General features: G+C 50.6%; 1 protein-coding gene and 1 long non-coding RNA gene across 5 annotated transcripts in view; one reads left to right on the forward strand and one right to left on the reverse strand.

Moving 5' to 3' along the window:
* Positions 1-67: 67 nt before the first annotated feature.
* LOC129074236 (uncharacterized) lies at positions 68-10,379 on the forward strand. Of its 3 annotated transcripts, XR_008529526.1 has the most exons (5): positions 118-182; positions 1,962-2,009; positions 5,338-5,422; positions 9,190-9,453; positions 10,133-10,379. It is a non-coding gene; the product is annotated as an uncharacterized LOC129074236 (long non-coding RNA). The 3 variants fall into 3 exon arrangements; XR_008529528.1 differs by lacking the exon at positions 5,338-5,422 and having other exon boundaries at positions 68-182; positions 1,936-2,009; XR_008529527.1 differs by lacking the exon at positions 5,338-5,422.
* Positions 10,380-23,536: 13,157 nt separating this feature from the next.
* GART (phosphoribosylglycinamide formyltransferase, phosphoribosylglycinamide synthetase, phosphoribosylaminoimidazole synthetase) overlaps positions 23,537-26,899 on the reverse strand; it is a 30,229-nt gene continuing 26,866 nt past the window's right edge. For both annotated transcript variants that reach the window (XM_054578032.1, XM_054578025.1), the window contains exons 19-22: positions 26,479-26,609; positions 26,096-26,237; positions 25,035-25,150; positions 23,537-24,940 (exon numbers count right to left, since the gene is read on the reverse strand). In XM_054578032.1, coding sequence (XP_054434007.1) covers positions 24,749-24,940; positions 25,035-25,150; positions 26,096-26,237; positions 26,479-26,609 — 581 coding nt within the window. In that variant the 3' untranslated portion in view covers positions 23,537-24,748. The remainder of the gene's footprint in view (positions 24,941-25,034; positions 25,151-26,095; positions 26,238-26,478; positions 26,610-26,899) is intronic.

Raw genomic sequence — 26,899 nt, forward strand, 5'->3', positions numbered from 1 at the left:
CTTTCCCAGTGAGGGGCCTGGAGAGGCGGCAGGCGGCGGAATCGTACCCGATCGGGACTGGGGTCCTGCCTCACCGGGGAGCCCAAGAATCTTTCTGAGAAGGAGCCATACCCAAGAGGACACATGCAGGACACTTGGGGAGGCGGGGCCCGCCCAGGGCGACCCGCTTCCCTGGATGGGAGGTGGGCCGCTCGATTGGGATTGTGGGAGTTGTAGTTCGCCGGGAAGGGCGCCGGCTGCGGGCTCTGCTGTGCGGGGAAGGAGGCGGGGAGCGAGCGGGGTTCCGCGGAAACGGGAGCGGAGGCGGGGAGGGGGCGGTCAGCTATTGGGGGAGAGGAAGGTGGTCCCTTTCCCTGAACAGCCGCTTCCGGGCCTGCAGACGGGACACCTGCGCAGAGACAACATAGGTGTCCCTAATCCAGAAAGGCGTAGGCGACCCAGGCTAAAACCTAGCCCTGCATCGGTTGAGCAAGAACTCAGTGAGCGGCTCGCTTAGCCAGGTGTTGGCACGGGCGGGGACAGTCGAGGATAAGATCCAAATAGGGGTCTCCTGGCTTTAAATTCAGTCACTGACCTGGAGACTTACTACGGTCAGGTGATTAAAAAAAAGAAAAACTTGGGAGTCAGACCTGGGTTGAAAATCCCGTTTCTTTCATTTGCTTTTCTATCTGTAAGATGAGAGTACCAATAACTGGTAAACGTGTAGTTAGCACTTAGTTTTTGCCAGACACTGTGCCAAGTGCTTTTAAGTATAGTTCCGCAATCCTTACAACAGCACTCTGAGATATATGCTGCTGTTTGCCCCGTTTACATGAGATGACACAATAATTGCATCAGACACCCTGAGTTTTGGGGAGTTACACAGTGTATGGAAACCGCCGGGCACAGTGCCTGGCACACGAGGCAGTGCTATGACTGTGGCTCCTAAAAAGAGCCACGAATAGGTACTAGCTGTTCTAAGCTTCTGAGTTACAGACTGTAATTTGTTAACCTCCTCTGTTGTAGGTGCACAGAAAAAGCTTTAAGTTCTGATTCGGAGGGACTTTCTTACACGTAACGAACATAAAAGAACTGCGGTGCGAAAGAAAATAGTCTTTCTTCTAGATGGCATCTTAAACACTGCATGAAAGAAAAAAAAGTCAATACAGTTTAAAAACTACTCATGCTTGTAGAGCACTTTGCATTTTACAAAGCTGTCATCACAAATCTCATTTTGATGTTTGCATCTTTTTTAAAATTTTAATTTATTTATTGATATTTAGAGAAAGAGAGGAAGTAGGGGGGAGAGAGAGAAACATCTTTTTGTTGTTGTTTTTCTCCTTATTTGTTTATTCACTGGTTGCTTCTTGTTTGTGCGCTGACCTGGGTTGGAACTGGAAATCTAGGCACATGGGGCAGACGCTCTAACCAACTGAGCTGAGCTGCCCGGCCTGGGCTGATGTTTGCATCTCAGAAGTAACTATACTTGAGTCTGAGTAGCTAAGGGACTCAGTTAAATTTGTAAATGACAAAACTAGGCCTAGAAGTGTAAGTCCATGTCCCTTTCAGAGGATCACTTTTACAGTATGACTCTACCTGTAGAGGGCGAGTTGGGTTCGGTGGAGTTACCCGTTTAGAACACTCGCAGCTGCTGCTGCAAAGCACACTCTAGCCACCTGACTGGGGGGGATTATTTTCCTCGTGTATAAGAAATGTGGATCTAGGCGGTTTCTGGTGTTGATTCAGCTACCAAGAGCTGCCACATTCGCTTTACCATTCTCTCTCTTTCTCCATATAGGTACTTTTAATCCAGAATCCTTTCAAAGTACTTTAGTATTTCCTCAAAACTAGAACATTCTGTTACTTCACCTAACACTGTTTCCCAATTCAGCAGATTTAACAGATACAATATTATTTAACGTATAGTTTTGTGTGTTTGTTTTTTTTTTAACCCAGGTTTTTCGAAATTTTCCATTTGGCAGAAGAGGACTCTCTCTCCTTCCGTGGTATCTGATGGGCCTTAAACCCAGGTGAGTCCCAAACCGCCACTTCACACTGGGCTGGGCATGGAGGACTGATATGTGCTACCAGGGTCGAGTGCTAGTTGGTGCCAGTTGTAGCTCAGAACTGTGACCCTTGGCCCCCCTCACTCGGCAGGAGACCTGGAGGAGGAGAAAATGTTTCCGGTGCTGAGGTTTTTGCCTTTAAATTATTAAGGAAGAATTAAAATCACTTTATCGGGGTATCAGGATCGAGTTATGAATGCCTTCCTCTTTGAGGGGCACGACCCCCGCCCCAGTACAAACGGGCAGGGGGAGGGTTCCTAACCCCGCAGACTTAGGACCCCAGGCCCAGGGGACTTGGAAACAAAACTGGCTACTGGGATGCGGCTGCGCCTCAGGCAGCCGCCCCGTGAGCGCGCGCTGCGGTCGTTCCTCCCCCGCGTCGCCGTTGTCGAGGGGCCCGACTGACGCGCAGCCGGGACGGGACACCGAAGCCGTGGCCGCCTGACCTCAGCAGCCCAAGGGTTTAAAAAAAAAAGGCCCTGGGGAATTCGGCAGGTGGGGATTAAGTCGCGTGCGGTGTTTGCAATGAAGAGCCCTTGACCAAGCCAGGGGCCAAGGTGGGGCTCCCGTGTGCGGGGCTCAGTTCCCGCGAGCTCACGTCTCTGTCTGCTAACCGCACAACCAGCTCCCTTTCAGTCCTGCCCGGAGCCTGATCGCTTCCCACCGGGCCCAGTCGCCTCCCCCGCTCCCCCACGGCGGCCCCCAGACGGGCCCTGCCCCGCAATGCTCCGCTCCCCCCATCCTCCGTGCAAGCCTCCAAAGGGCCCCCAGGCCGCTCCCAGGAAGGGCCTGAAGCCCCACGGACAGCGCCTCGGGCCCTGCACGGTCTGGACCCCACCCTCTCAAAGCTACCGCCAGTGCGCTCCGCTGCTTCCCACGGGGTCTTCCCACGGGGTCGCCAACTCCAGGCAGGTGCGACCGGCCCGCTGCCTGGACTGCCTTCCCCCTCCCACTGTGGCCGCAGGGCTCGCAGGGCTCGCTGCGGTCTGCCTTCCTCTCTAAGCGCGGCTTTTTCGCGGAGACCCTCCCCATCACCCCGTTTGACTATGACAGCCTGTCCTCCCCACACGCCTTGGCTCCGGCCCCTTTCCTTTTTCCACACGGACAGTCTGAAGTCTGCCTAACTGCTTGTTTATTAATTGTATTGTATATTGTCCCACCTTTAGAGCCTGAGTCCATCAGGGACTGATTGCAGGGCCTGACCAGGCACGGCACATGGTCAGTCCGCCATTAGATATTTGCAGAAGAAGGGAGTGGTGGGTAAATAGAGACCACAGTCCTGGGGGCGTGGCTTTCCAGTGGGATCTGGAGGACTCTTGTTTGTGCAGGACTATTGTCACATTTCTAATCTGTCTTTCGTCTACATACACTGTTCTGTAGCCTCTCTGGGGCCTCCATTATGTTTCTGCAGGGAAAGAGGTCTACAGAATCATCAATTTCAGTATTAAGAGGGGATTCCCATAAAACTATTCATTTACCCCTAAAATCATGGTCCCTTCATCCATGTAGACGTGACCTTCCACTTCACCGTCATCTTACCTGATAAAACAAACCTTCACTGCGTATCAAGCCCCGGGCCAGTCTTCCCATCATCCTCACCAGGCCCCTGGCAAGTGAGACGTCACGGAGCTTCACCGGTTTCCGCACGGCTCATGTTGCCCGTGACAGCAGTCTGACAACGTGCCGCGTGGTCCGGGGGGATCTGAGAGAAGTCAGTAGCTTCAGGTCCAGGAAGTGCCATCTCTTTTCTCCACGCCAAGGATCAGGAGAATTCTTTTGCTTTGGGCTTTTTCTTATTTGCCATTTTATTAATTTAACAACTAAACAGTGTCAGGCACTGTTTGGGGCCTTAGAAAGGGGGAGCTGAGCCTCTGGGGTGCATCCTGGTGTGAAGGGACCTGGTTGGCCGCCCAGCCGCCCGAGCCAAGCCAGGAGCCCCAGGCAGTCACTGGCTCCCACAAGAGCCGTTGGGGGCCCCGATCTTGACAGCGGTCACAGGACAGTTTCACCTTCATTATATTCAAAAGTGGACTCGTGAGATAATCGGATCCAAACCATGGTGTATTATTCCAAGTGATTTGTCTATAAAGATGCTGCAATTATAAACTAGTTTCAGAGAGCAGCACCTTTTTCCGAAGCAGTGATGCTGGGGATCCGCTAACTTTGTGGTTAGGAGGAGAAAAAAGCAGCCTGTGACATCAGAAAGCGACATTACATAGTGAGCATCGCTCAGACGTCCTGAGCGGCAGCAGAAGGTAAAACAGCATTAACGGAAACGGCTCCGGCAGTGACTTTGGATATGTTTCCTACTGTTTGCAACGCCCTGTTTCATTTGCCCGTGGAACTGGTGCAGATAAACTAAGTAAAGCGATGTTCAGTGTTGTAACTGACACACTTGTAGAAATGCTGGACTAAGTTTAAAGCAGTGAAAAACTTCTAACTATATATTATATATTTGGTGGTGCGAAAGGTGTTAAAAAAGTGGGCCATTGCATAAAATTTCTAATTTTAAGGATCTTAAAACAACCTGAAATTATAATTTTACAAATGAGTTCTTAGGATTAATGGCTCAACGCCCATTCTCTTGGGGGAAAAAATTGAAATACATGCATGTGACTTATCCAAGATTACTCCAACTGACAGCAGTGTTGAGTATGTGTAGTGGGTATGAGTGTTTCTGGTTGTATGTGTGTGTGCATGTGAATGGGTATATGTTTCTGTTTGTGAATGAGTGTGTACCTGTGTGAGTGTGATTGTACATGAGTGTATCTGAGTGTGATAGTAAGCGTGGAACAGCCCACTGTTAACCTTGGCTTTTGTTTGGTTTAATGTTCTTTTGTTTGGATGCACTTTGGATTAAAACAATTGCAAAGCCTTGAGAAAGAAGAAGGAAGTTGGAGGAATCATGCTACCTGATATCAAACTATAGTACAATGCCGTAGTAATCAAAACAGCATGGTATTGGCATAAAAATAGACACATTGATCAACAGAACAGAATGGAGAGCCCAGAAATAAACCCATGCCTTTATGCTCAGTTAATTTTTGACAAACGAGACAACATACACTGGGGTGAAGACAGTCTGTTCTATAAATGATGTTGGGAAAATTGGACAGATACATGCAAAAAAAATGCAACTAGACCACCAACTTACACCATACACAAGAATAAACTAAAAATGGATAAAAGATTAAAATGTAAGACTTAAAACCATAAAAATCCTAGAAGGAAAGATAGGCAGTAAATTCTCTAACATTTCTCTTAGCAATATATTTCTGCTATATCTCCTCAGGCAGGGGAAGCAAACAAAAAAAAAATATGAGACTACATTACAAAGTTTTTGCACATCGACAAAATGAGAAGACAACCCACTGAACGTAAGGATATAGTTCTCTTTTGTGTGTTCTGTTTTGTGGGTGGTGAGAGGCAAGGTGGTCTTGAATTTGGTTCACGGGTTGAGCTGGAGCAAATTTTCTTAATATACAGGGGTCATAGACCTGCTACCTGATGCTACTTGATGCTTCTAATTGGCTAATTGTGTTGTCCACCTATTAGACTTGGCAGGTTCCTCTCAAGGGATCCTCTCTATACAGTGCTTATCAAAATTCCATGTGCAGTCTTGATGAAATGCACATTCTGATTCCATAGATCTGAAATGGGGCCTGAACTTGCTGGCCTCACAAGCTCTCAGCCAATGTGAGTAACACTGAGTAACGGAAAGCTTGTAGCACTGAAGTGAACTTGACAGGCCCTCAGGAACTGGGGAACTTGATCCTCAGAGTTTCCTAGTTTGTGGATCTAGGGGGAAGAACCCAAGAATTAGCATTTCTGGCAAAAAAACAAAAAAGATTTAGCACAGTAAAAGAAAACATCAACAAAATGAGAAGACAGCCCACTGAATGCAAGAATATATTTGCCAATGATACATCTGATTAGGGGTTAATATCCAAATTTTTAAAGAACTCACATTACCCAACACCAAAACAAACAATCCAATTAAAAATGGGCAAAGGATCTGAATAGATACTTCTTCAAAGAGGACATACAGATGGCTAACAGGCATATGGACAGATGCTCAGTGTCACTAATCATCAGAGAAATGCACATTGAAACCGCAATGAGATGTCACCTCACACCTGTCACGATGGCCACCATCAATAAATGTACAAACAAGAGCTGGTGAGGACGTGGAGGAAAGGGAACTCTTGTGCACTCTCGGTGGAATGCAGGCTGGTACAGCTACTGTGAAAAACAGTGTGGACTTACCTCAAAAATCTAAAAATAACTGCCTTATGACCCAGCAATTCCATTTCTAGGAATTTATCCGAAGAAACCCGAAGCACTGATTTGAAAGAATATATGCATCCCTCTGTTTGTTGCAGCGTTATCTAGAATAGCCAAGCTACGGAAGCAGCCCAGGGACCTGTCAGTGAACGAATGGATAAGAAGGTGGTGGTGCACTTCCACAAGGGAGTACCGCTCGGCCATGGAAACGTCAAGTCCTGCCGTCTGCAACAAGATGGGTGGGCCTGGAGGGTATTATACCCAGTGAAATAAGACAGAGGAAGACAAATACCATGACTTCACTTATATGTAAAATCTAGGGAAAAATGAACAAAACTGACAAAGGCCCATAGAAACAGAACAAATGGGTGGTTACTAGAAGGAAGGGGGGTTAGGAAACTAGGAAAAAGGTGAAGGGAGTAACAAGTACAACTTGGTAGTTAAAAAACAGTCACAGGGATGTCAGGTACCGCCCAGGGAATATAGTTGACAATACTGCAGTAACTATGTACGGAGCCAGTGGGTACTGGAAATACCAAGGTTGAGACTATGTATATGATTGTCTAACCAACAAGCTGCATACCTGAAATCGATACACACTTTTGAAATTAAAATGTAATTTAAAATTTTTAAAAAATTAAAATGAAGGAAATACAGGTTTCCGAGGGCCGATGAGTCGGGGCCAGAGAAGCTCCCCTGTGCCTGAAAAGTGTCTGCGCCGCATCGCTGAACCGGCTTCGAGCCTCTTGCTCCCAGAAGGGGAGTTGTTTTCCTGCCTCTTCCCTCCGCGACAGGGAGCAGCAGGGAATCGCAGATGACCTGCGAGCTGGGGAAGGGCCAGGGACAAGTCTGCCTGCAAGTCCTTCTGTCCTCACGTAGATGCTCACATGCTCCAGTGAGGCCAGACAGTGCTGCCCACTGGGCCTCCAGGTGCTCAACACAGGCATGCACGCCAGGCTCGCATGTCCCTTGCAAGGGTCACGAGTCCCTGAAGGCCACCAGCTGCACGCTGCTTATATGCTAGTTTGGTTTTAGGAGGAGACTCCTTAACGCAATGTAAAAGGACCAAAAGGGCTGGTGCTCTGGACCGTCTCTTTTTTCAGGCTTATTTTACCCTCTGTTTAGTGTCTCCGATCTAGCAAACTCTCCCTGTCTCTGAAAGTCATGTCCTCAAATTCTATCCCTTCACAGGAAGACAAAACATCCCCTCCAACACACACTTCCCTATCTATCAATCCATCTGGCCATGTATCAGTGTCTGCCCATCATCTATCGTTTACCTGTGTATGGAGATATGCACCTACCATCTGTCCATCCTCTATCCACCCACCTGTCTATCACGCATCTTCCACCATCTATCACTTACCTGTGGGGGTACATCCGCATCTCTCACCTACCCTTCATCCATCCACCTGTGTATGTGTGCATCTGTCATCTATCTGTCTCTCCTTACCTGCCTATCATCTGTCCATCCATCCATCTCTAAAGTATCTTTTAAAGCTCATTCACCTAAGCAGAGTTAGGGGTCAGGTCCCTCTTTAATGTCCCATCTCTCTTTCTTGCAGCAATTCCAGAGTCTGGCCTTACATGGTTGTTGGAACTCTGCATTTGATTTCTGTCTCCCTCATTCAAATCCAGGTTTTGTGAGTTAGGTGCGGGTCACTCAGTGAAAATTAAATTCCTCCAAGGTGCCAATTCCTGTGGGAATTAAGTGATAAATCAGATACAGACTTTTTCCCTCGAGGTCCTTGGAGTCTAGTGGAAACTAAGGTATGTACTCAAGGAACTATTTACAGAAGCCTATAAGGGAAACGACAGACTTTGTCAGCAGGATCAAGGTTCAGTCCTCCCCAGTTGTCACAGGGCGGTGTCCCTGTGGAAAGAGGCTGTGTGGCCTCCTGAGGCAGCCGGACCTGCCTGCTTCCTGCCACGTCGCAGCTGCTTGGCTGAGAAGTCGCCCCTTGCCCATGAGGGCAGCCCCTCCTCCGCCCACTGGCCAGGTTTCTGGTGGGAGGGGACACTGCCCTTACCCCACGTGCCCTCAGCGGCCTGCTGGAGGCTCCGTGACGCCAAGGCAGGCGGGCATGCGGCAAAGCAGCCGTGAAAAGACGTCAGCGTCATCGGCCTCGGGGAAATGCAAGCTCATTCCACCGCAGGGTCTCACCGCGCAGCCGTTGGAATGGGCACGAGGAGCGAGGACACCAGACGCTGCTGTGGAGGGGAGAGAGCCACTCGCACCGAGCGGGGGAGGCTGTCAGATGGCACAGCCCTCTGGGAAACAGGTGGACAGTTTCTTAAAAGAACAAAACCTCCAACAACCACACGGCCTGGCATTTCCGCACCAGGACATTTAGCCCAGGGGAGGGGGGTTCCCATGGACACAGAACCCGGTGCACTGATGTGTGTGGCGGTCTGATCTGTGGCAGCCCCATCCCGGAGCCCCCCCCAGAAGTCCTGCGACAGTTGCGCACTTACACAGTATGGCACACCCGCGTCGTGGGCATCGCCCAGCGACAGAGTCATGGCTTGCTTGCGCCTCGGCAGTGCAGGCGCACCTCAGGCAGGCCCAGGGGAAGAGCCGCCCCGCAAAGGCTCTGGACTGTAGTGCCCCATTGCCATCACCTTTGTGGCAGGGCACAATTATAGACGGAGGACAGGTAAGTGGCTGTCAGCCGTGAGAGAGACACACAGGGTGGGAGGGGCGTGTGCGTGGCTGCAGAAGGTGACACAAAGGATCCTTGGGTGGGGGTCCAGCTGTGGCGTGGTCTACGGCTGGGATCGGTATCACTGTTGGGGGAGATGGGCAAAGGGCAGGTGGAATCTCAGCTCTCTCACTTAACAACTATGTGCAAATCTACAGATGCCTCAGAAGCGAACAATGAATTCAAAGCTCTAAAGGCGGAAGCGGAATCAGGGAGACAAGTCCGTCCGCGGGGCACGCCTGACATGAGCCCTCGCACCTTGAAGTCGTCAAGGCCGTGGTCTCAGTGGCTGCTGGGCTGGTGGGCTTCCTGATGTTCTTCACAGGTTGCTGCCACGTGCTGAAGACACGCTTCATTCCTCAGCACCAGGAACTGAAGAGGAAAGACATTCACCTCCACCAAAAAGCACTTCAGGCTTCAAGGTGACCTTCAAGGCTTTTTAGCATGAGGTGGTCTTTGCATGTCCTACTTTTGTGATCACGGAAACGGACAGGGAGTCCCAGAAAGTGTTCCGTTCTGTTTCCTCTAAAGCATACGGGCTAATTCCTAATTTGAGCTCTGGTTTTGTGAGAAGCTACCGTACCTGGTGCTGCCGAGCAGGAGAGAGCGGGCTTTACGTTCTCCAGGAGCGGGGGCTTTCTGGGCTCCATGGAGGAAACACTCCTGTAGGTCTACGAAAACACCTGTGCTATTATCAAAGACTTTTATGTTTGTTCCTCGTAGCTGCCGTACCTGTTAGGGCCAGCGAGTCCTGTTGAAGCTTACTTGTAGCTCAGCTGAGCAGTAGCTAAGCGCTGTCCTGGGCTTAGAAACTTGTCGTATTTCCAGTATCAAGTGCTGATCTTTGAGAATTTGCCTCCAGGTGTGATTACTGATTTAGCTGAGATTAAGGTGGATTTTCCAGAACGCTCCTGCATCTAGATTTGCATGCTGATGCGAAACCGACTGTCCCTGCTTCTTACCGTCCCCCCTACCCCCCCCCCCCCCGCCCCAGCACTGTATTCAGTCCGCAAGAGGCCACAAGCTGCCCGGTTTGTTTTGGGTTTGCTGTCATGTGACACTCTGCTCTGCTGTGACCGCTGTGCTGCTCTCCCTTTCCAGCCTCGAAACGCGCAGGCCCAAGACACGTCCTGGAAATGGTGGCCTCCTGTCTCTCAGCGGCTGTCTGTAACTCGGTGACTCCTGCATTTGAGCTCTCGAGCTCTGTGTGGGGGATTGAGACTCATTTCTGGTGTTGTGCCAGCCTTGACTTTTAGCATAAAACCCTAGTGTATGTTTGACCTGCAACAGGCTGTTCTGTGGCATTTGCTCTGTTGCTGGCGAAGCCCTTCTCCGAAGCCGGACACCAGCCCCCAGGGCCCCGCACCAGCCGAGGGCGACAGCCGGCCGCCTGGACACCAGCCCCCAGGGCCCCGCACCAGCCGAGGGCGACAGCAGCTGCCGGACACCAGCCCCCAGGGCCCCACACCAGCCCCCAGCCCCCAGGGCCCCGCACCACCCAGTCACCCTGCTGCTGCACAGCCCTGTGGTGCTCAGCAAAGACTGGAGGGGGAAGAGGTGGCACCTCTCCTTGTTCAGGGATTTGCTGCCACGTAGGTCTACAATACACACACTCCTGATTCCTGCGCTTATATTTTCACCAACCCTCACTGTAAACAACTTTCTTCTTGAATCCCACTGCGGTTTCAGCTGTAACTGTCCCCTGAACCAGTAAAGTTGCAGGAATTTTGCACACAGGACTCTCTGATCTCATTTTAGCTTTGGTGTTTGCACACTCTAAAGAGCAGGAGCAAGGGAGCTGAGCCCACACTGCCTGCGCACCCGCGGCGCACTGGAGGTTCCCGTGGTGAACCAACCAGCATGCACGGTGGTGTCCACATCCGAGGTCAAAGGCACGTTAGGCAGAAATGGTCAGAAAGCACTTTCCTTGCCAACAAGGCTGACCACTTCCTCATCTCCAGGGATAACTGGGAGGTATGGCTGCCACTTAACCCACTATCCCTCCTGGCCCCTGCTGGGAGAGATGGATGGGGTGGCTGGTTTTTATGCTGGGTTCTGTTGGTAGACTAAGTTTTTCAGTGTTAGCCAGAATCTAAGGGAAAACTGTATGAACAAAATCTTAAGAAATTTAAAATAACCTATGCCTTAAAGACCACACATTTTTAACACAGTTGAAAATGTATTTGAAATCCCTCTAATCCAACCCTTTTTTGTCTCTCTCAAGAAAGAGGTGGTATAAATATTTCATAAATCATGTATCTTTGTTCAGGCCCTCAAATATTTAGAAATAAGACATGACTAATTAATAAATATAAATATAATATACAATAACAAATATAACTGTAATAAATAATTATTGGTTCTCAAAAAAGGTTTAAAATGGCATGGTCATACCCAACACTCAACCCTGAGAACAATGGCATTTGCTGCGATTGGTGAAGTGTCCCCGGGACCCCGCTGGGCCAGGCCTCACCCACGTCATCGCTGGCTGTGCTGGGCACAGAGGTTGATGGGTAGAGGTGGCGGGCGGCCCTGGAGAGAGAGGGCTGGCTTCTGACCGTGAGCACAGCTGCTCCCATAACATTTAAGAAACAGGCTAACAGAAGCGTTGTTCGCTTTTCTTTCTAGGTGTGAGAAATCTTCAAGATAAAAAACGTAGTCCCACTGAGTACCATGTGGACGGCCAACAGCGCGGACCGAGTAGGAAAGGCCGCAGGAGCCGGGAGGCCCTTCCCCCATCTTGGTCTGGCCCCCGGGGAGCATGCTGGCCACCACTGGGTGGGACCTACAGCTTGCGCCATATGTGCAGGGGTTTAAAGTGGAAACTATTTCAGTCTGATTGTATGTTAACCCAGGGACTCCCTTTGTGAGCTCCCACAGTGACCTCTGTCTACCTAGTACGAACCCCAAAAGCTTCCTCTATGCAAAAGTATCAGATTGCCAAAGGCTGGCAACGACTGCAGTGAACACCTTGGTTTGGAGCCGCGGTTCTCAGACGGGCTCCACAAGCCCCGTCGGGGAGAGGACCAGGGCCCGGAGCCTCTCCGGCGTCCTGCCCGCTCGGCCCCAAGGAGTGGGTGTTTTTAAATCACTGGAGTATCTTTCTTGAGGAAGCACTACTGAGTATTTCAGGCAAGTTGGAAATGTTCCTTTTATACTCTCAAGGTAATTCACTTAATGTTTAATACACAAATGGAGGTCGTCATGCCATCAGACACTGGGTGCCAGAACTGCCAAACACAGATGGCCACATCTGGTGTCTCCAGGGAGGTGACAGGGTAGTTTTGCAAGACACGCCTGAGGCCGGCGTGAGGACGGGGCTGTGGCCCGGCCCCGGCCCCCTCGAGGCTCCTCTCGCTCCGGGGCGCGCTCGCCGCCCCCCCCAAGCCTCTCCTTTTCTCACTGCCTCGTCCCGCTTCGGCGCAGTCCCACCCAGTGCTCTAAGGACGCAGCTAAAATGTTTCTAAGTTGTCAATTTACAAATTCTATTATGTGACTATTGATTTAAAAAAGAAAACATCTCAAAGCTTATTGGGAAGAAACACGTATTTACATCATTCTCTCCAAGTCGTCTTTCCCACGACACATTTCCCTGGAGATTATCAGTCCCCCTTGCTCTGTGCCTTCACGCTGCAGGTGCGAGGAGGCACTCTCACCTGGGAATAAAGGCACCTTCCAAAGGAGGTTCTCCAGAGGCCGTCTCTGTCTCACGAGGGGAAGTGCGGAAGCCGGGTCTGCGCGTGAAACGGGGTGGGGGTGGGGGGGAAACAGACGGGGGCTTGGGGGGTAAGAGCTGGGTGGGAACGGGCAGGTGCTGAGGACGTCACCGCCGCCCAGCACTTGGCTTCTCACTTGGTGACCCCTGTACAGACGGCAGAAGGACCAGAAGCTGTGTCCGTGTGCAGGCGCTGGGGAGCCGCAGAGGCCTCCCACTGTCCTGAGGGAACAGGGCCCAACATGGGGAGGGAGGGGCGGGAGCAGCGTCGCTGGTGGGAACGTAAAACGTGGCAGCCACTATGGAGAACTTTGATGGCCTCTCTGTAAGTTCAACTGTTATGACCCCAAATGCCACCTCCAGGATACACCCACGAGAAATGAAACACACAAAATTACACTCAAAGGGTCACAGCAGCACTGTCCATCACAGCCAAAAATGTGGAAACAGCCCGCATTTGTCAATGGACGGCCGGATAAACACAACGTACTAGAGGGACTGGGGACGGGGATGGGAATGGACGTGAGATCTGCTGTGGGGCAATGAAAACGGTCCAGAACTACACAATGGGGATGGTTGCACGGCGCTGTAAATGTACGAAAATTCACTAACGATCAATTTTCTGTTGTGTGTTATTTACTACCATAGAAAAAAGCTAGTAAGCCGTAAGTCTGTGTCTTCTTGAGCCTTAACGCATTTTCACGTTTGGATAGTAATGGTGCAGGAACTTCACCAAAGAAAATATAACCTTTAGTGGTTTAGGGATAATAGTTCCAAGTCTGCAGAATGTAACTTTATACAGTGAAGCAAAAGGAAGAATGAAGCCATCCTGAGTAGTTTTCTCCCAAGAAGCTCCTACACCTCATGACAGAGGGCACGGCCTTCTCTTCACAGGCAATAGCATGTGTGGGTGAACCTCTCTTGCTAGGAATGAAGAGCACTGTGTCTAACACACACAAGCACGATGCGGACCAGGATTTCTTTTCAAGAGACTGACAGGATTTGGGACAATTCACCACCAGGACTTGTCGGTCTGGACCAGGCTGCTCACTTGTACCCAGGGAGGAAGAGCCCAATGGTGGAGGGGCTCCTCCTCACTCCCACAACATCCCAGCCTCTAATTCTGAGCTTCGAAGTTCAGGTGGACACCCCAGCACCTGCCTCTGGGTGCGTCCATCAGTGGGGAGCTAGGCCCGCGACCTTTGGGGAGGTCACACTTGGAGGGGCAATAAAGGAAGTGGGGACTGAAATTGAGCTTTTCAGTTAAAGGTTCTCTCTGATGTCCCCAACATACATTTGCCATAACAATACCATTACCTTTTATCTTTGTAAGGATTTCCTTAGAAATGCCCAAGGAAGTGTATTTTCATGGGATGCCTATAATAAGTGGCTCGGTGCCACTGATGAAGGGAACAAGGAGAAAATCGTTGCATCCCAGAGGTAAGAAGGCAGGGATGGCTTCCCAGGGATGGGACAATGCTTCCAAACACAGCCCATGTCCCGGGAGGAAAGGATCAACTGAGAGTTCACAAGCCCTGCCATTCACTGAAAGGATGAGAAGCCCCACAGGTTCATTTGATCACACCAAGGAGGCAGTTGAAGCACAGATGCGTATCTCCTGCTTTTATGGAATTCCTGTGTTTCCCTCCACTTGTTACTACGGCTCCGTGACCATCTTGTACCTTCCACAGAGAGGAGCCTGATGGGTGAAACCCACCGCTGGTCTAGGAGAGCTGCGGGTGGCCCGCCCTGCCAGGGGCCTGCCCTTTGCTCTCAGGCACTTAAGAACCAGAGAGGGTCTCACCTGGCCAGGAACTGAGCTCAGTGAGACCCATGTGCAGGCGTTCCTGCCTGGAGCTCTGCCAGCCTCTCAGATCGTGAGTCACACTCAGGCCGGACCCCGACTGAGCCTGCCCGCATTGCTGCCTTAAAAATAAAGGGAGCCCCTTCTATTTAATTGTGGTTAAATTTAATAGGCTCTAGTGCACTTTCGTTGAGCACATTCTAGAAGATTGCAGCGATGTAAAATAAGTCATCTCACTCGCTGCTTACCACAGCCCAGGGGCACAACAGCAGCACACCGTACAGCAGCCGCCTTGCTGTGCTGAGCTGACTCAGGCACTCCTCACACACCCCACGAAGCGAAGTTACATTGTTACCCCACTTCAAAGGTGAGGAAACAGGCTCACAGGAAGCGTACACACTGCCCAAGAGCACAACGCTGAGAGGCAGGGAAGAACTGACACCCGCAGTGTCAACACAAAGCAGGAGCGCCTGCCTGGGTCCAGGGAGGGGACGGGGAGCACAGAAGTCTGGCCTTTCTGTCCGGGACGCTAACCACCTCTCCCTCCTGTTGTCAGAAGAGCGAGGAGGGCATGCGGAAGGCCCATGGCACATGGGCGGGGCGAGGGGGGGTGGATGAGCCCCCGCAGGCTGGAGAAGGCCCCTCCGGCAGAGCAGAGGGAGCCGTTGGTGCCAGCGAGGGACAAGGGCCTGCCTCCTCCAAGGGCGTCCGGCGGTGGGAGGGGTGGCCAGGCAGGGAGAGGCCAGGCGCAGTGCAACCAGGAGCAAAGGCAAGCCACCTGGCTCCTGCCTCAGGCGCACAGGAGCACAGGAGGAGGTGACGCCAGCGCTGATAAGAGTTTGGGCCGTGTTTACATTGTTTTTAAAACTAGTTTGTCATTTATGGTTTAGCAACTCCTCCCTATAGAAAACTTTCCTCTGGGCAAAGACGGGGGAAGGAGACGTAGCTGAGCCTGGGTGCTCCTCCCAGCCCCACCAGCCTCGCCCCTAGGCCCGCGTGAGCTCGGAGGCTGCTCGGAACCACAGCCCAAGGAGAATGCTGAAATGCCGGCCTAAGCCCAGAGTCCATGTTGAAGTGGCATTTGCAAGAAAGAGAGGAAAAAATCAGGGCAGAGAATGATGCCAGGGCCCTCGGCAGCCGCAGTTTTTAGAAGACAAATTAAACCCTAAAGGAATTTTTCTCATTACTTAAAATAAAATAAACCAGGTCACTGAAATGGGCTTACACTATGGCATTTTGTTGATAAATTCCCAAGGAAATACCTTAGACACGTGCTCACAATAACTGGGATGCCTAACATTTCATAGGAGTACTTTTGCATGAGTGCAAAGAAGTCACCAGAGCGCAGAGAGAGCCCTCCAAGTTTTTTGCTTATGTCACCAGCTATTTCATGAGCATGAATGATCTTTGAGGCTACGCATGTGCAAAATACATTCCAGGTCTGTGAGCAATCTCCACGCGGTGGGCCAGGCGGAGGTCTGCGCGGCGCGCGGAAACATCAGCGTCAGCCAGACTTCCTAGAGCACAGCAGAAGTCAGAGCTTGCCTCCCGAAGCCATGACTGTTAAATATACCTTGGTGATTAATTTCAAGTGTAACTACGACCGAAATATATGATTCACCCGAGCTCTGCGATACTTTTTCTCTAAAAAGCAAAAGGGTACGACAGTTACGAGACATTTTCCATTCCAGCATTTTTCTGAATGTTATTTCAGAGCTAAAGACAAAATGCACTTGGTGACATTTATTTGCTTTATAATTATAGTTATTTATGTTATTGCTCATATGATAGAATATTTGCAACAATGTTAAATTACATTTGTTCATTTATTTTGAAACTGTACAGCCCAAGAGGCGTTCAGAAGGCACTAATTTCCGTATGTAACATGCTACCTAAAGCTACCACTCACTTAAAACTATCTGATGTAGTTACTTACAGGAGAACCAATCGTGGGCATGAGAAATACAAAATCAACACCTACACATAGTTGGAAACACCTACCCCTGGCAGAAAGCTTCTTGGTGTTGATTTTTGGCAGCATATTCTTGACCACTAGGGGTTTTCATACATCTTCTTGCCACCGAAAAAGCCCCTCTGAAAATAAACAATTACCAGGTCATCAATATAACGAGCTCTAATAGTCTATCAAAATTTTTTTGAGCATTTTTATTTAATTTAGTAAATTTTCAAATATCAGTGCTCTACAGAAATATCTAGAAAAGATGAACTCTTCCTGGAAATCCAGATCTTTCTTAATGCTGAAAAACAAAAGTAAATTTTATTTAACTGGGAGCACACATTATTAATCAACAAAATGAAAGGGACTGCCAATTATGAGGCTCTTGTTTGCACATGAAATCTGAGATCCTTTTACAATTCACAACCACACACCACCAAATGCTTGCAGACAAAATACTGCAAAGAGCAGAACTGAGGAAGGGCAGCAAAAATTTGCTGCTTATTTATTTTGATCGGAAGAAAAAATAAATGTGGTCACAAGTAAATAAATATGGCTATTGTTTTCATTAAAATATAACTATTGGGAACATTTGTGCGGTTTAACAAATCCTGGTACGGTGATTTCTCTGTGCCCTGTTTTGGGTTGGGGGAGGGGAAAGATTTGAATTAAGCTTCTGTTTCCACGTATTCTCCGTTTTAACAGTAAACAATGTATAAACCTGTAAGGACAGAATGTTTATCTCATTTAAGAGATATTTCCATTTCCTTTAATTCAGCTGCATAAAACACCACCATACATCGCACTCTTTCAGCAACAACAGTGGAAACAGGCAGAGAACTGGGTTTGGGTCAGATGCTGCATAAATCATAAGCCAGCATCCCAGTCGCCCTTGAGTCCCCGTGCACAACCCGGCCTCCAGCAGGTGCCCATGCACGGGTTTCAGCGGGTCCCTGTTTCCTCCCTGCACATCTCCAGCGGTCCTGCAGGTCCGCGCGCCGCTAGGCCACGCTGGGGGCTCCCCGTATTCAAAGAGTTGTCCCGCTGCGTGAAAATCCTCCGGAGACGAAGGGGATGTGCGCAAGCCCTGGGAGAGAATGGTGAGTCACCCGGACCACGGGTGACAGTGGCGCGGAGCAGGATCGGGCTGGTCTGAGTGGCCCCTCTCTGCACGTGGCACTCCGGGCGTCAGGAACACTGTGCCGCGGCGACAGCGCGACTCGTTTGCGCACGGTCACTGCGGGCTCCGAAGGCATCTCCGCTTACAGACAACGGTCTACGAGGCGTCCACAAGGGCTCTCTGGGTGGCGGCTCCGGGGCTCGCAACGGCGGACGCAGGCAAGGCCCCCGCCCCCCGCTTACTTTCCGCGCTCCTCGAAGAGCTGGTACTCGTCCGTGAACCGGGTGCAGATGGTGGTGGAGGCCATCCTGGGCCCGAGCTGTCCCCGGGTCGGCTCGCCGTCCGCGTCCGAGAGTGGCCGGCCGCGGGAATCGCGCGCAGCTGGGGTGACCCAAAGGGTCCCTGTTCCTGTGCTCGGCCCGGCTGACCCTCCGGACGCCGCACCGCCCTCTTCCACCGTCCCTCCTGGACGCAGGGGCAGAGCGCTCAGAACAGGGCCGGGAAATTGCAAACAGCCGGCACCGGCGACAGCGAGCAGTCAGCAGCTCGGCCGGCCGAAGTTACGAGCAAGCCTGGCCTGAGGTTAGGGACCTGGGCAGAGCTGGGGCGCGCCTCCAGCCAAGGGGGCCGGGCAGCGCGGCAGGCGGGCGGCAGGCGGGGCCTGGCGCGGGGGCGGGGCCGGTGAGGCAGGTTCCCTTGGCTGACCGCCTCCCGCTTGGCGGCGGCCCCGCAGGCCCCCGACGACCCCAGCCCGCCCCCTCGCGGGTCTCCGGCGCGCCCGCGTGCGGAGAGGCGGGACGGGCCGAGGGGGCAGAGGACTGGCGGCGCGTGACCGCCGGGGCTGCGACCCCGCCAGGCTGCGACTCACTTCCGTAGGGCTGCCCCTGGTTTTCACCTCCCCGCCTCCTCCAGGTCGGGGTGCTCACGCTCGGGCAGGCTCCAAAAGCTTCAGCATTAACCGTCACGTAACGGAACGAAAGCAAAAACACCGCCCCTCGAACACACCTCCACTCCTGAGGGACTTTCTGTTGGCTCAGCAAGTTCCGGGAGGAAGGCGAATCTCGCGAGAATTCCGCGCTGTCCGCGGGACTCGGCCTCTGGGAGGCGGGGTGCTGGTCACGCGACCCGTCGGCTGACGTCACCTGCATCACGTGAGTTCACTTTGCCTTAGACCCCCTGCGCTGGGAGGAAGGGCTGGGCCCCTGGCTGGCGGACGGGGCCTCGAGTCTTGCCGGCTGGCGCGGCGAGTGTGCCGCGTGAGGGCTGTGCGACCACACCGGCCTGCTCGTTAGCGTGCGTGCCGTTATTTCCAGTAAAAACGAGAAGAGTGATGACGCACCGCACTAAAAACAGCGGGTGGGTTACGACCGCTAAAATCTCTCCCGCCTGCCCCGCTGTCCTGGTTGTGTGTGTGTAGGAAAAAGGGGCCTCGCACTAACCCTGACCAGCTTGGGCCGTCCCGCGTGGGGGCCTTACAGACCCCGAGACGTGGAGGAGGCGCACCGGAGGGTCTCAAATTAAAACTTTCTAAACCAAAATCAGTTCATGGCAGGCTGTAATATCCTAGACAGGTGTCTTTCTGGACAAAGGTCCGTCCTGACCTTAACTGAGCCTTATTGTCTCTTTGCCTCTAAGATAACATACCGTTGGACCGTCCGACCCTCGCGGCACCATCTCCCACCAGAGCAGGACACCACAGAGCCCCCTCTCCCTCCCTGCTCTCCAGTCGTCAGATACTAACATCAAAACTCTAAATACATTTAACTGGCAAGTAACACTATTTGCCAGAGAACCATCCAGTCAGAATTGTTTTTAAGGCAAACCTGACTGCAAAGCCAGCTTTGTAATGCGATGTGGGGGTGCTTCTGTTCAACAAGCCCACCACTGAGGGATGCCCCTGAATGATCTTCTCACCCTAGGGCTTGTCGGGAGAGCCCTCCGGCTCTGGGTGAGGAAGACCCAGACCTCAGGACAAGAGCGCAGGAAATGAGCACGTAGTCCAGTGCCACCTGAGCTCCTTTCTGAAGAGGCCCTTCCATATTAAATAAATAGCATTTCTTGCATTAAATAAAATTAAAGAATCACATAATTTCTATTCTTGACAGTTCAGGTTTAATTATCTGCTCCAAGGGATATCCACGGTGAGTGGTTCTGTCCTAGTTCTTAGGAAATGCATATTGAAATATTTATGGATAAAGGGATACGATGTCTGCATATTCCTATCTAATGATTTAGGAATAAATGCATGTACAGAGCAAAGGGGCGAGAGCACAAACAGCAAGCTGCATGGAGGGAAGTGTAAATCGGGAAGTCTGGGTAAAGGTTTTATTGGAAGTTTTTTGTATTATTCTTGCAACTTTTCTGTATGTAAGTTGTCTCATTTTTAATTTCTTAAAAATGATTTATGCACAGTTGCCAATAATTGGAAGCAAATGAAATGTCTTTCAGTACGTGAGTAGATAAGCGGTGGTACATCTATAAAATGATAACAAACATCCTTGAGTTATCGAGCCATGAAAAAACATGGAGGAACCTTAAATGCCTAACACTAAGTGAAAGAAGCCCGTCTGAAAAGCCTACATATTGCATAATTCCCACCATGTGACTGGAAAAAATAAAACCAGAGAGAGTAAGAAGGCCAGTGTATTAAAAAATGGGCAAAGGACTTGAATAGACACGTCTCCAAGGAAGACAGACAAATGGCCAACAGGTATATGAAAAGATGGACGACACCACTAATCATTAGGAAAGTGCAAATTAAAACCACAATGAGATAACCACATCATGTCCCTTAGGATGGCTACTATATTTTTAAAGATTGTAAAATAACAGCTGATGAGAATGTGCTAAAATCGGACACTTTGTGCATTGTTGGTGAGGTGGTAAAGTGGTGGAGACATTTCTGATTGTTGCAAGTGGGAATTGGTACTGGCATAGAGTGGGTAGAGCCCAGGCAACGCCGCTCAACCTCCTGCAGTCACATGCACGGCACAGTCCCACAGCAAAGAACGGTCTAGCCCAGCCTGTCGCTACGCAGTGCTGAGATTCAGGGACCTGCTGTGGACTGCCACTGTTGTTTGTCACCCGGTCTCGGGTGCTTTGGGATAGTGGCCCTAGCAAACCACTACAGCAGGCCTCTGAGCCTCGTACACTCCTTCATGGGACTCCAGGAACTTGTACGATCCAAACTCTTGTCTCTGAGATGGAAAACTAAAAGCAAGTAGGAACTTAGCCTCCTGAGATCCCGCTTGCTGGACATGCCCTTGGTAACCTAAATATAAAAGGCCTTTCAAAGTGAGAGGTAAAGAAGAGCTATTTGGGAAGTGCTGATTCAGGCAGAATCCCCGTGGTATTGAGGTTAGGAGACAAAGGCCAGGGGTAGTGATCAGAAGGGGAAGGGGAGCAACTGCATCGAGACAAAGAAGGCATTTCTGTTGGCTCATGTAAGCTACCAGGCGCTAATTCTAAACAATGTACTTAATTTTCAGTTCACTAGGCATTGCTCCGGTAGTCCTACCTGCTTTCTCGTCATCCTTGCACATAGTTCTTTGGGACACAAGGTTGGTTTGCCCTCGTGGCGACCCAGCGTTCAGTGCTGCGGCATTCCGCGTCTGCTCACTGTGACTGCTCTCAGCTCCTGTGCCTGCCAGCCTGCTGAGTGCAGGCCGGAGCTCCAGCTCTAAGCTAATGCCGGCCTGGTGTGGTATGGGGGTGTCCGCCATGCAAATCCCTCAGCCTGTGCAAGAACGTCCCATCTCTTTGAACGTCATTCTTCCCTCATTTTGCAAAAGCAAAGCGCAGCTTTCACTTATCCTGGATCTCAGCAGGGTTCTGCAAACACCCTCAGGACACCAAAGGCACAATTGAAAAGGTTGATTTGCTGTGGATGCAGAGAAAGAAAGAAATCCTTTTTGAAATTGGAGCGTTTCCAATACTTAGCTTTCAACAAAACTGAAGGAAGACCTAATAGATTTGTCAGCTAAATATTTAAGATGATTTTGATAATAGAGCTTTTGTTTTTGCATATAACCAAAGCAAAGGAATTGAATGATACTGCCATAACAAATTTTTTTTTCCATAAATTTTTGGAATTGAATGGTACAGAAAAGTGAAAGTGCAGTTTGACTTTCAGTGTCCACAAATATTTCATTTTTTTTTTTTTTTGGTAAAGGGAAATAGATTTAGGATATTAAAATCTCCATGCTGAGCAAAAAGGAAAAAGGACTCACGGATGTGGACAACAGTGTGGTGATTGCTGGGGGGGAGGGGGTGTAAGGGGACTAAATGGTACCGGAAAAAATATAATAAAACTAAATAAAAAAATAAGACCACCCTCCAAGATATCTCCATGCATCTGTCGCGGCGGGCAGGGTGCAGGTGGGGCTCAGGAGCTGGCGTTTCTGATACGCTTATGCGTGAGGGTTACAGGGTGCACCGATGGGGGCCCCAGGGCTAGGACCGCCGCTCAGACTGTCCCTCATGCGCTTTCTGTCACAAAGCAGGGGCTTCCCACCTGTACTCGTGTAAATGGCTTCATAGGCTGAATGTGAAATAGTACAATGTATGTTTAGTGTATTTTATAGTATAAGATTAAATGTGATACTGATGTATTTCAAAAACTATGAATTGATTTTTTTTACATTACGGTTTTTTTTTGGGGAACAGTTTTATTGAGAGTGAGTTCACATGCCACACAATCCACCCATTTAAAGGGTGCAGATCAGTTCAGTGGATTTGGGTATGTTCACAGGGTGAGGGGACTATCACCACCATCACTTTGAGAACATCCTCACGACCCAGGAAGAAGCCGTCACCCTTTAGTCCCCACCCCCACAGCCCTGGGCAAATAATCATCTACGTGTCCCTCTGGATTTGCCTATTCTGAAATTCCACGTGAATGGAATCAACTCTCGTCTCACAGGACTGGGTCCTATCGCTTAGCATGTTTTAAGGTTCATGTTGCAGCGTGTCCTCAGAGCCAGACCACGTGATCAATTCAGTAGCTGATGGGCATTCCGGTTCCCTACTCACAAATTTTTATTGCTGATTTACAGTGGGCCCCAGATAAAGGAAAAACAGTTTCACGTTATGGCAAACACAAGGTCTGCAGGTCTGCGGGCTTGAGGAAGGGCCTTCAGAGGTCGCCTCTTGAAGCACTGGTGGAGGTAGCATAATTTACATATTAAGTGGTCAAAAGCAGCCGAGGCAATAAGAAGCCAACTTTAAAAAGACACCTGGGGTTTTGGGAATGTTTCCTGAATCACTTGCTGTTGCCCTGCTGCTCAGCTGTGGACCTGGGCCTTTCTCCCGGGCCTGCAGAGCAGGGCGCCCGTGGTGTCCAAGGCAGTTTGACTCTCTGACCCTGGCTGAGGGCAGGCAGGTGACCTCAGCTTCACCCATCAGATAGCCCTGCCTGACTTTCAGCCTGGATGATCGACCCAGAGGCACAGGCGGCCGGCGCGTGCCTGGCTGTGGGGTAGCCGCAGGCTGAGTGCCCACAGCAAGTGGGGCCGTGGGGTCGGCGGCCAGCCTCTCCCTGGGGCACAGTTTGGGCTGTTTCTGGGCACTTAGCACGGGAGAGAAGAACCAAGAAAGAGAGTAATGAGGGACCAGAAGTATGTTGTTAAACTTTGTGAAAGTACTACTATGTTGTACTTCAGTTGTTGAAAAGTTTGTATAGCAGTTAATAGTAAAAAAAAAATTGAGAGGGAATATTTAGGAATGAAGTCTTTCTTAGAATGAGTAACATTCCTCTTGAGAACATTTAGAGCTCATACTCAAATCCTTTCTCTTTGGCTGTTGTGTGTGACCAGCAGGGCGTATCCTTCTACGCAAAGTGTGTGGTCAGGGGGCTGATCCGATTTCCTACTTTACAAATAGAAACAAAGACATCTATACTAAAAGTGTCCATGTTTATTATTACAGCAACAACACAATGACATGGTTCCACCCCCCTTAAAAACATCATTTTTTTTGGTTTCTATGCAGGGGAAGGGAGGGAGAGAGGGAGAAAAACACTGATGTGGGGATATCGATCAGCTGCCTACTGAATGCACCCAGGCCAGCCACCGAACCTGTAACCCAGGCCGGTGCCGACAGGGAGGGCATCAAAACCGCAACCTTTCGGTCTGTGGGATGACGCCCAACCCATTGAGCCGCAAGGGCAGGGTGTTTATAGCCTTCTCTGTTACGACTTTTCCACTGTTTCAATGACCTTTTCTCTTTGAGAATCATTGTAAACACACTCAGCATGTCCAAACAATATCAACTCATCACAAACTAGACAGTGGGTACCTTTTAAGTGGACCCTGTTGTCTGTCAGCATCATCCCTGCTGGTTTCAATGTTTTGGTTTCGGCAACCAGATACTCAGACACGATCCCGGGATCCGGAACCAGCTATCTTACACAGAGTGCAGGGTGCTTTTAGAGGAGGTTAGTATCAAAGAAAGGGCTGGGAAGTTTTGTTTCTGAAGTCTTAAGTTTACACTGATTTGTCTAATTTACATCCTGGTACTCGCCTCTACTCTTAAAGTATGTAGTTTTATCAACCAACATTTCTCTTTAGATATTTTAACTTTCTGTAAACTTCATAGGACAGTGGTTGGCATATTTATAGGTGCTTAACAATGTGAACTTTCCAGAACTAAAGAGCCAACTGTTTTTACAGCAAAGGGACCTATGGGAGGTGGCGCACCTGAATCTCCCGTTCACTTGGTGGCAGCTGCTGACCACAGTCAACCTGAGGAAACAGTGTCCTCGGCCAGCTGTTCGGCCCAGGGACACCTACTGGGACCAGAGGTGACATTGGTCAGAAAAAGAGGGTGAGAAAGACGAACAGCTTCGGTATCTTGTTTGGCTAAAAGCAAAAAGTGTTCTGAATGACTAGCTTAATTTTGAACAAGGTCGTACGCGGGCAAAACCTAAGATTCGCTGGCGACAACACGTATGCATATTGGATATGCTGTACCAGCCTTGCTTGTAATGAACCTCTGTTCATTGAAAAATGGCCGAACAGGTTAGGGTGAGGTTCTCTTTTCCTGCAGCAGTTTTTCTTCTGGGCTGAGTGTGTGACAGAAAGCCACCGTGCAAGCAGCCAGACTTCCCTCCGAGCTGGGCAGCTTCACTCTTCTTGGACGTGACAGAGCTTGCCGTCCTCTCCCAGCCGGACGGCCCCGCTGGCCACCAGCTGCAGGGCTGCAGGAAAGACTCTGTGTTCTGCTAACTTCACTCGTTCAGACAAGCTGGCAATAGTGTCACCCCTCTTCACGGGAACGGCTTCCTGCAAGATGATCTGTCCAGCATCCACTTCTTCCTGCGGAAGGAAGCCAGGTTTGAACGTGACTTTCCAGCTGGCACAACCGACACCTGAACGGCAGGAACAGTGAGGTAGGAACAGACATACTCACAGCTACAAAGTGCACGGTACATCCCGTTACTGTAACGCCAGCAGCCAGGGCTTGCTCGTGGGCATTTGAACCCCGAAAAGAAGGGAGCAAGGAGGGGTGGATGTTGAGCATTTTCCCTGCAATGTAAAAGCACAGCGGTCAGAATGGGAGCAGCCTCTGGATTCGGGTGAAGGAACACATGAGGCCCTGTCTAGGAACAGGCGTCGGAGGGGCAGGTGTCTCAGGCCGGGCGTCTTCCTGGAGGTGGAAACGAGGTCAGGGGAAAGGCCGGCTCCCCCTCAGGGCGGCCCTGGGGTGGCAGCTCCCGCCTCGGGCAGCTGAGACACACCGAGATGTGAGAACCGGCCCCCACGGGGGCTGAACGGAGTCGGACGGGGATGGGGGTATCCGATGTGGGTCCTAGGGCTCCAGAGGAGAAGTCAGCCTGTGGCTGGCGCATGCTCTTTACGAAGTCCTCGCATGGTGTCTACATGCTCAACTTGTCGCCCAGTGGCACGTCCGCCAGCCAGAGGCTTGCTCAGTTCGTCATGGGCCTTGCCTCTCAGAGGCACAAGCGCCCCAGCTGCAGTCTCCTCAGGAAACGTAAACTCTCTGGAGAGAAGAAGTCTCTACTGCCCAAATGTGTGTGCAAAAAGCGCAGTAGGGCGCTGTCAAAATTTTTCTGGAAAGAGGCTGCAGCACCAGGATTTTGTTTCCTGGGAGCAGGGTCTTCCTCGCCATCTCCTGGCAAAGGACGGCACGTCGTCAGGAGAGGACGGGCTACAGGGAATCACCTGCTCTTGCTTCTACACGTGTAAACAAGTCTTGCAACTTTTTACACCAGAAGATGAAATACTATCTTTGTAGTAAAGTGAAACAAATGCAGGCCAAAAAAAAACTGAGAAACGCAGGATAATCTATCATCATCAGGCATTTTTGGGGCTGAGGCAAAGGAAACTGCATCATGACCTGGGCCATAAAACGTCACTATAAATATTTCACTGGGGTTGTTGGGCTGGTCTGTCACCCACAGTCCATTTTCACTTGGTTTCCCAACGGGGTGCCCAACAGGTTTTGCTTACCGTTCCACTTTCTGACAAAGGGGCCGGATAAAATTCTCATGAACCCTGCAAGGCAGACTATGTCTGTGGAGAACTCCTCAAGGACTTGGTCAACTGCAGTGTCAAAGTCTACACGACTTTTATATAACTTATGACTAATGACCTGGAATAGAAAGAGAAGCACCATCTTTTGCAGTGAACTACCAAGAAATGACTGAACACCTGATCGTTAGAGAGGCCACACGTCACTGCCCCCGGAACCCACGCCCGATGCAGCGTCAGGGACTGGGCAGGACGGAGCCAGAAGGCAGGCCCGACGCCCACGCTGTCCAGAAACCCTCAGGACAAGCCCCAGCCCCAGGGCCGCCCCAGGGCCCGCAGGAAGACACGCCCCCATCACTCACCCTGGTGGGAATGCCTGCACGCGCGGCCCTGTCTAGGCCGGCCACGCCGGCTTTGTTGGAGATGACGAGGACAACGTGGGCGGCGCTGCCCGGCTCCCGGGTGCTGTCTATGAGGGCCTGGAGGTTTGACCCTGAAGAGGAGGGAACACAAGGAAGCTCATACTCCCTAAAAAGACAGATGTGCTATTTAAAAATTTAATTTTTCATCACAGCTTCCATTCAGTATTATTTCGTAGGGGTTTCAGGCGTACAGCGTGGTGGTAGACAATCACAGACGTTATAGAGCGGCCCCGGCCAGGAAGTCTGCACCCATCCGGCCCCACGCAGTCAGCACAGTGGTACCGGCTCTACTCTGAGCTGACCTTTACGTCCCCGTAACTGTTCTGCAGCGGTAGCCACTCTGTTTCTCAGTCCCTCCACC

The sequence above is a fragment of the Pteronotus mesoamericanus genome, unplaced genomic scaffold (genome assembly GCF_021234165.1).
Source record: "Pteronotus mesoamericanus isolate MK-2021 breed Mesoamerican mustached bat unplaced genomic scaffold, CSHL_Meso_final contig_116, whole genome shotgun sequence".
Taxonomy (NCBI): domain Eukaryota; kingdom Metazoa; phylum Chordata; class Mammalia; order Chiroptera; family Mormoopidae; genus Pteronotus; species Pteronotus mesoamericanus.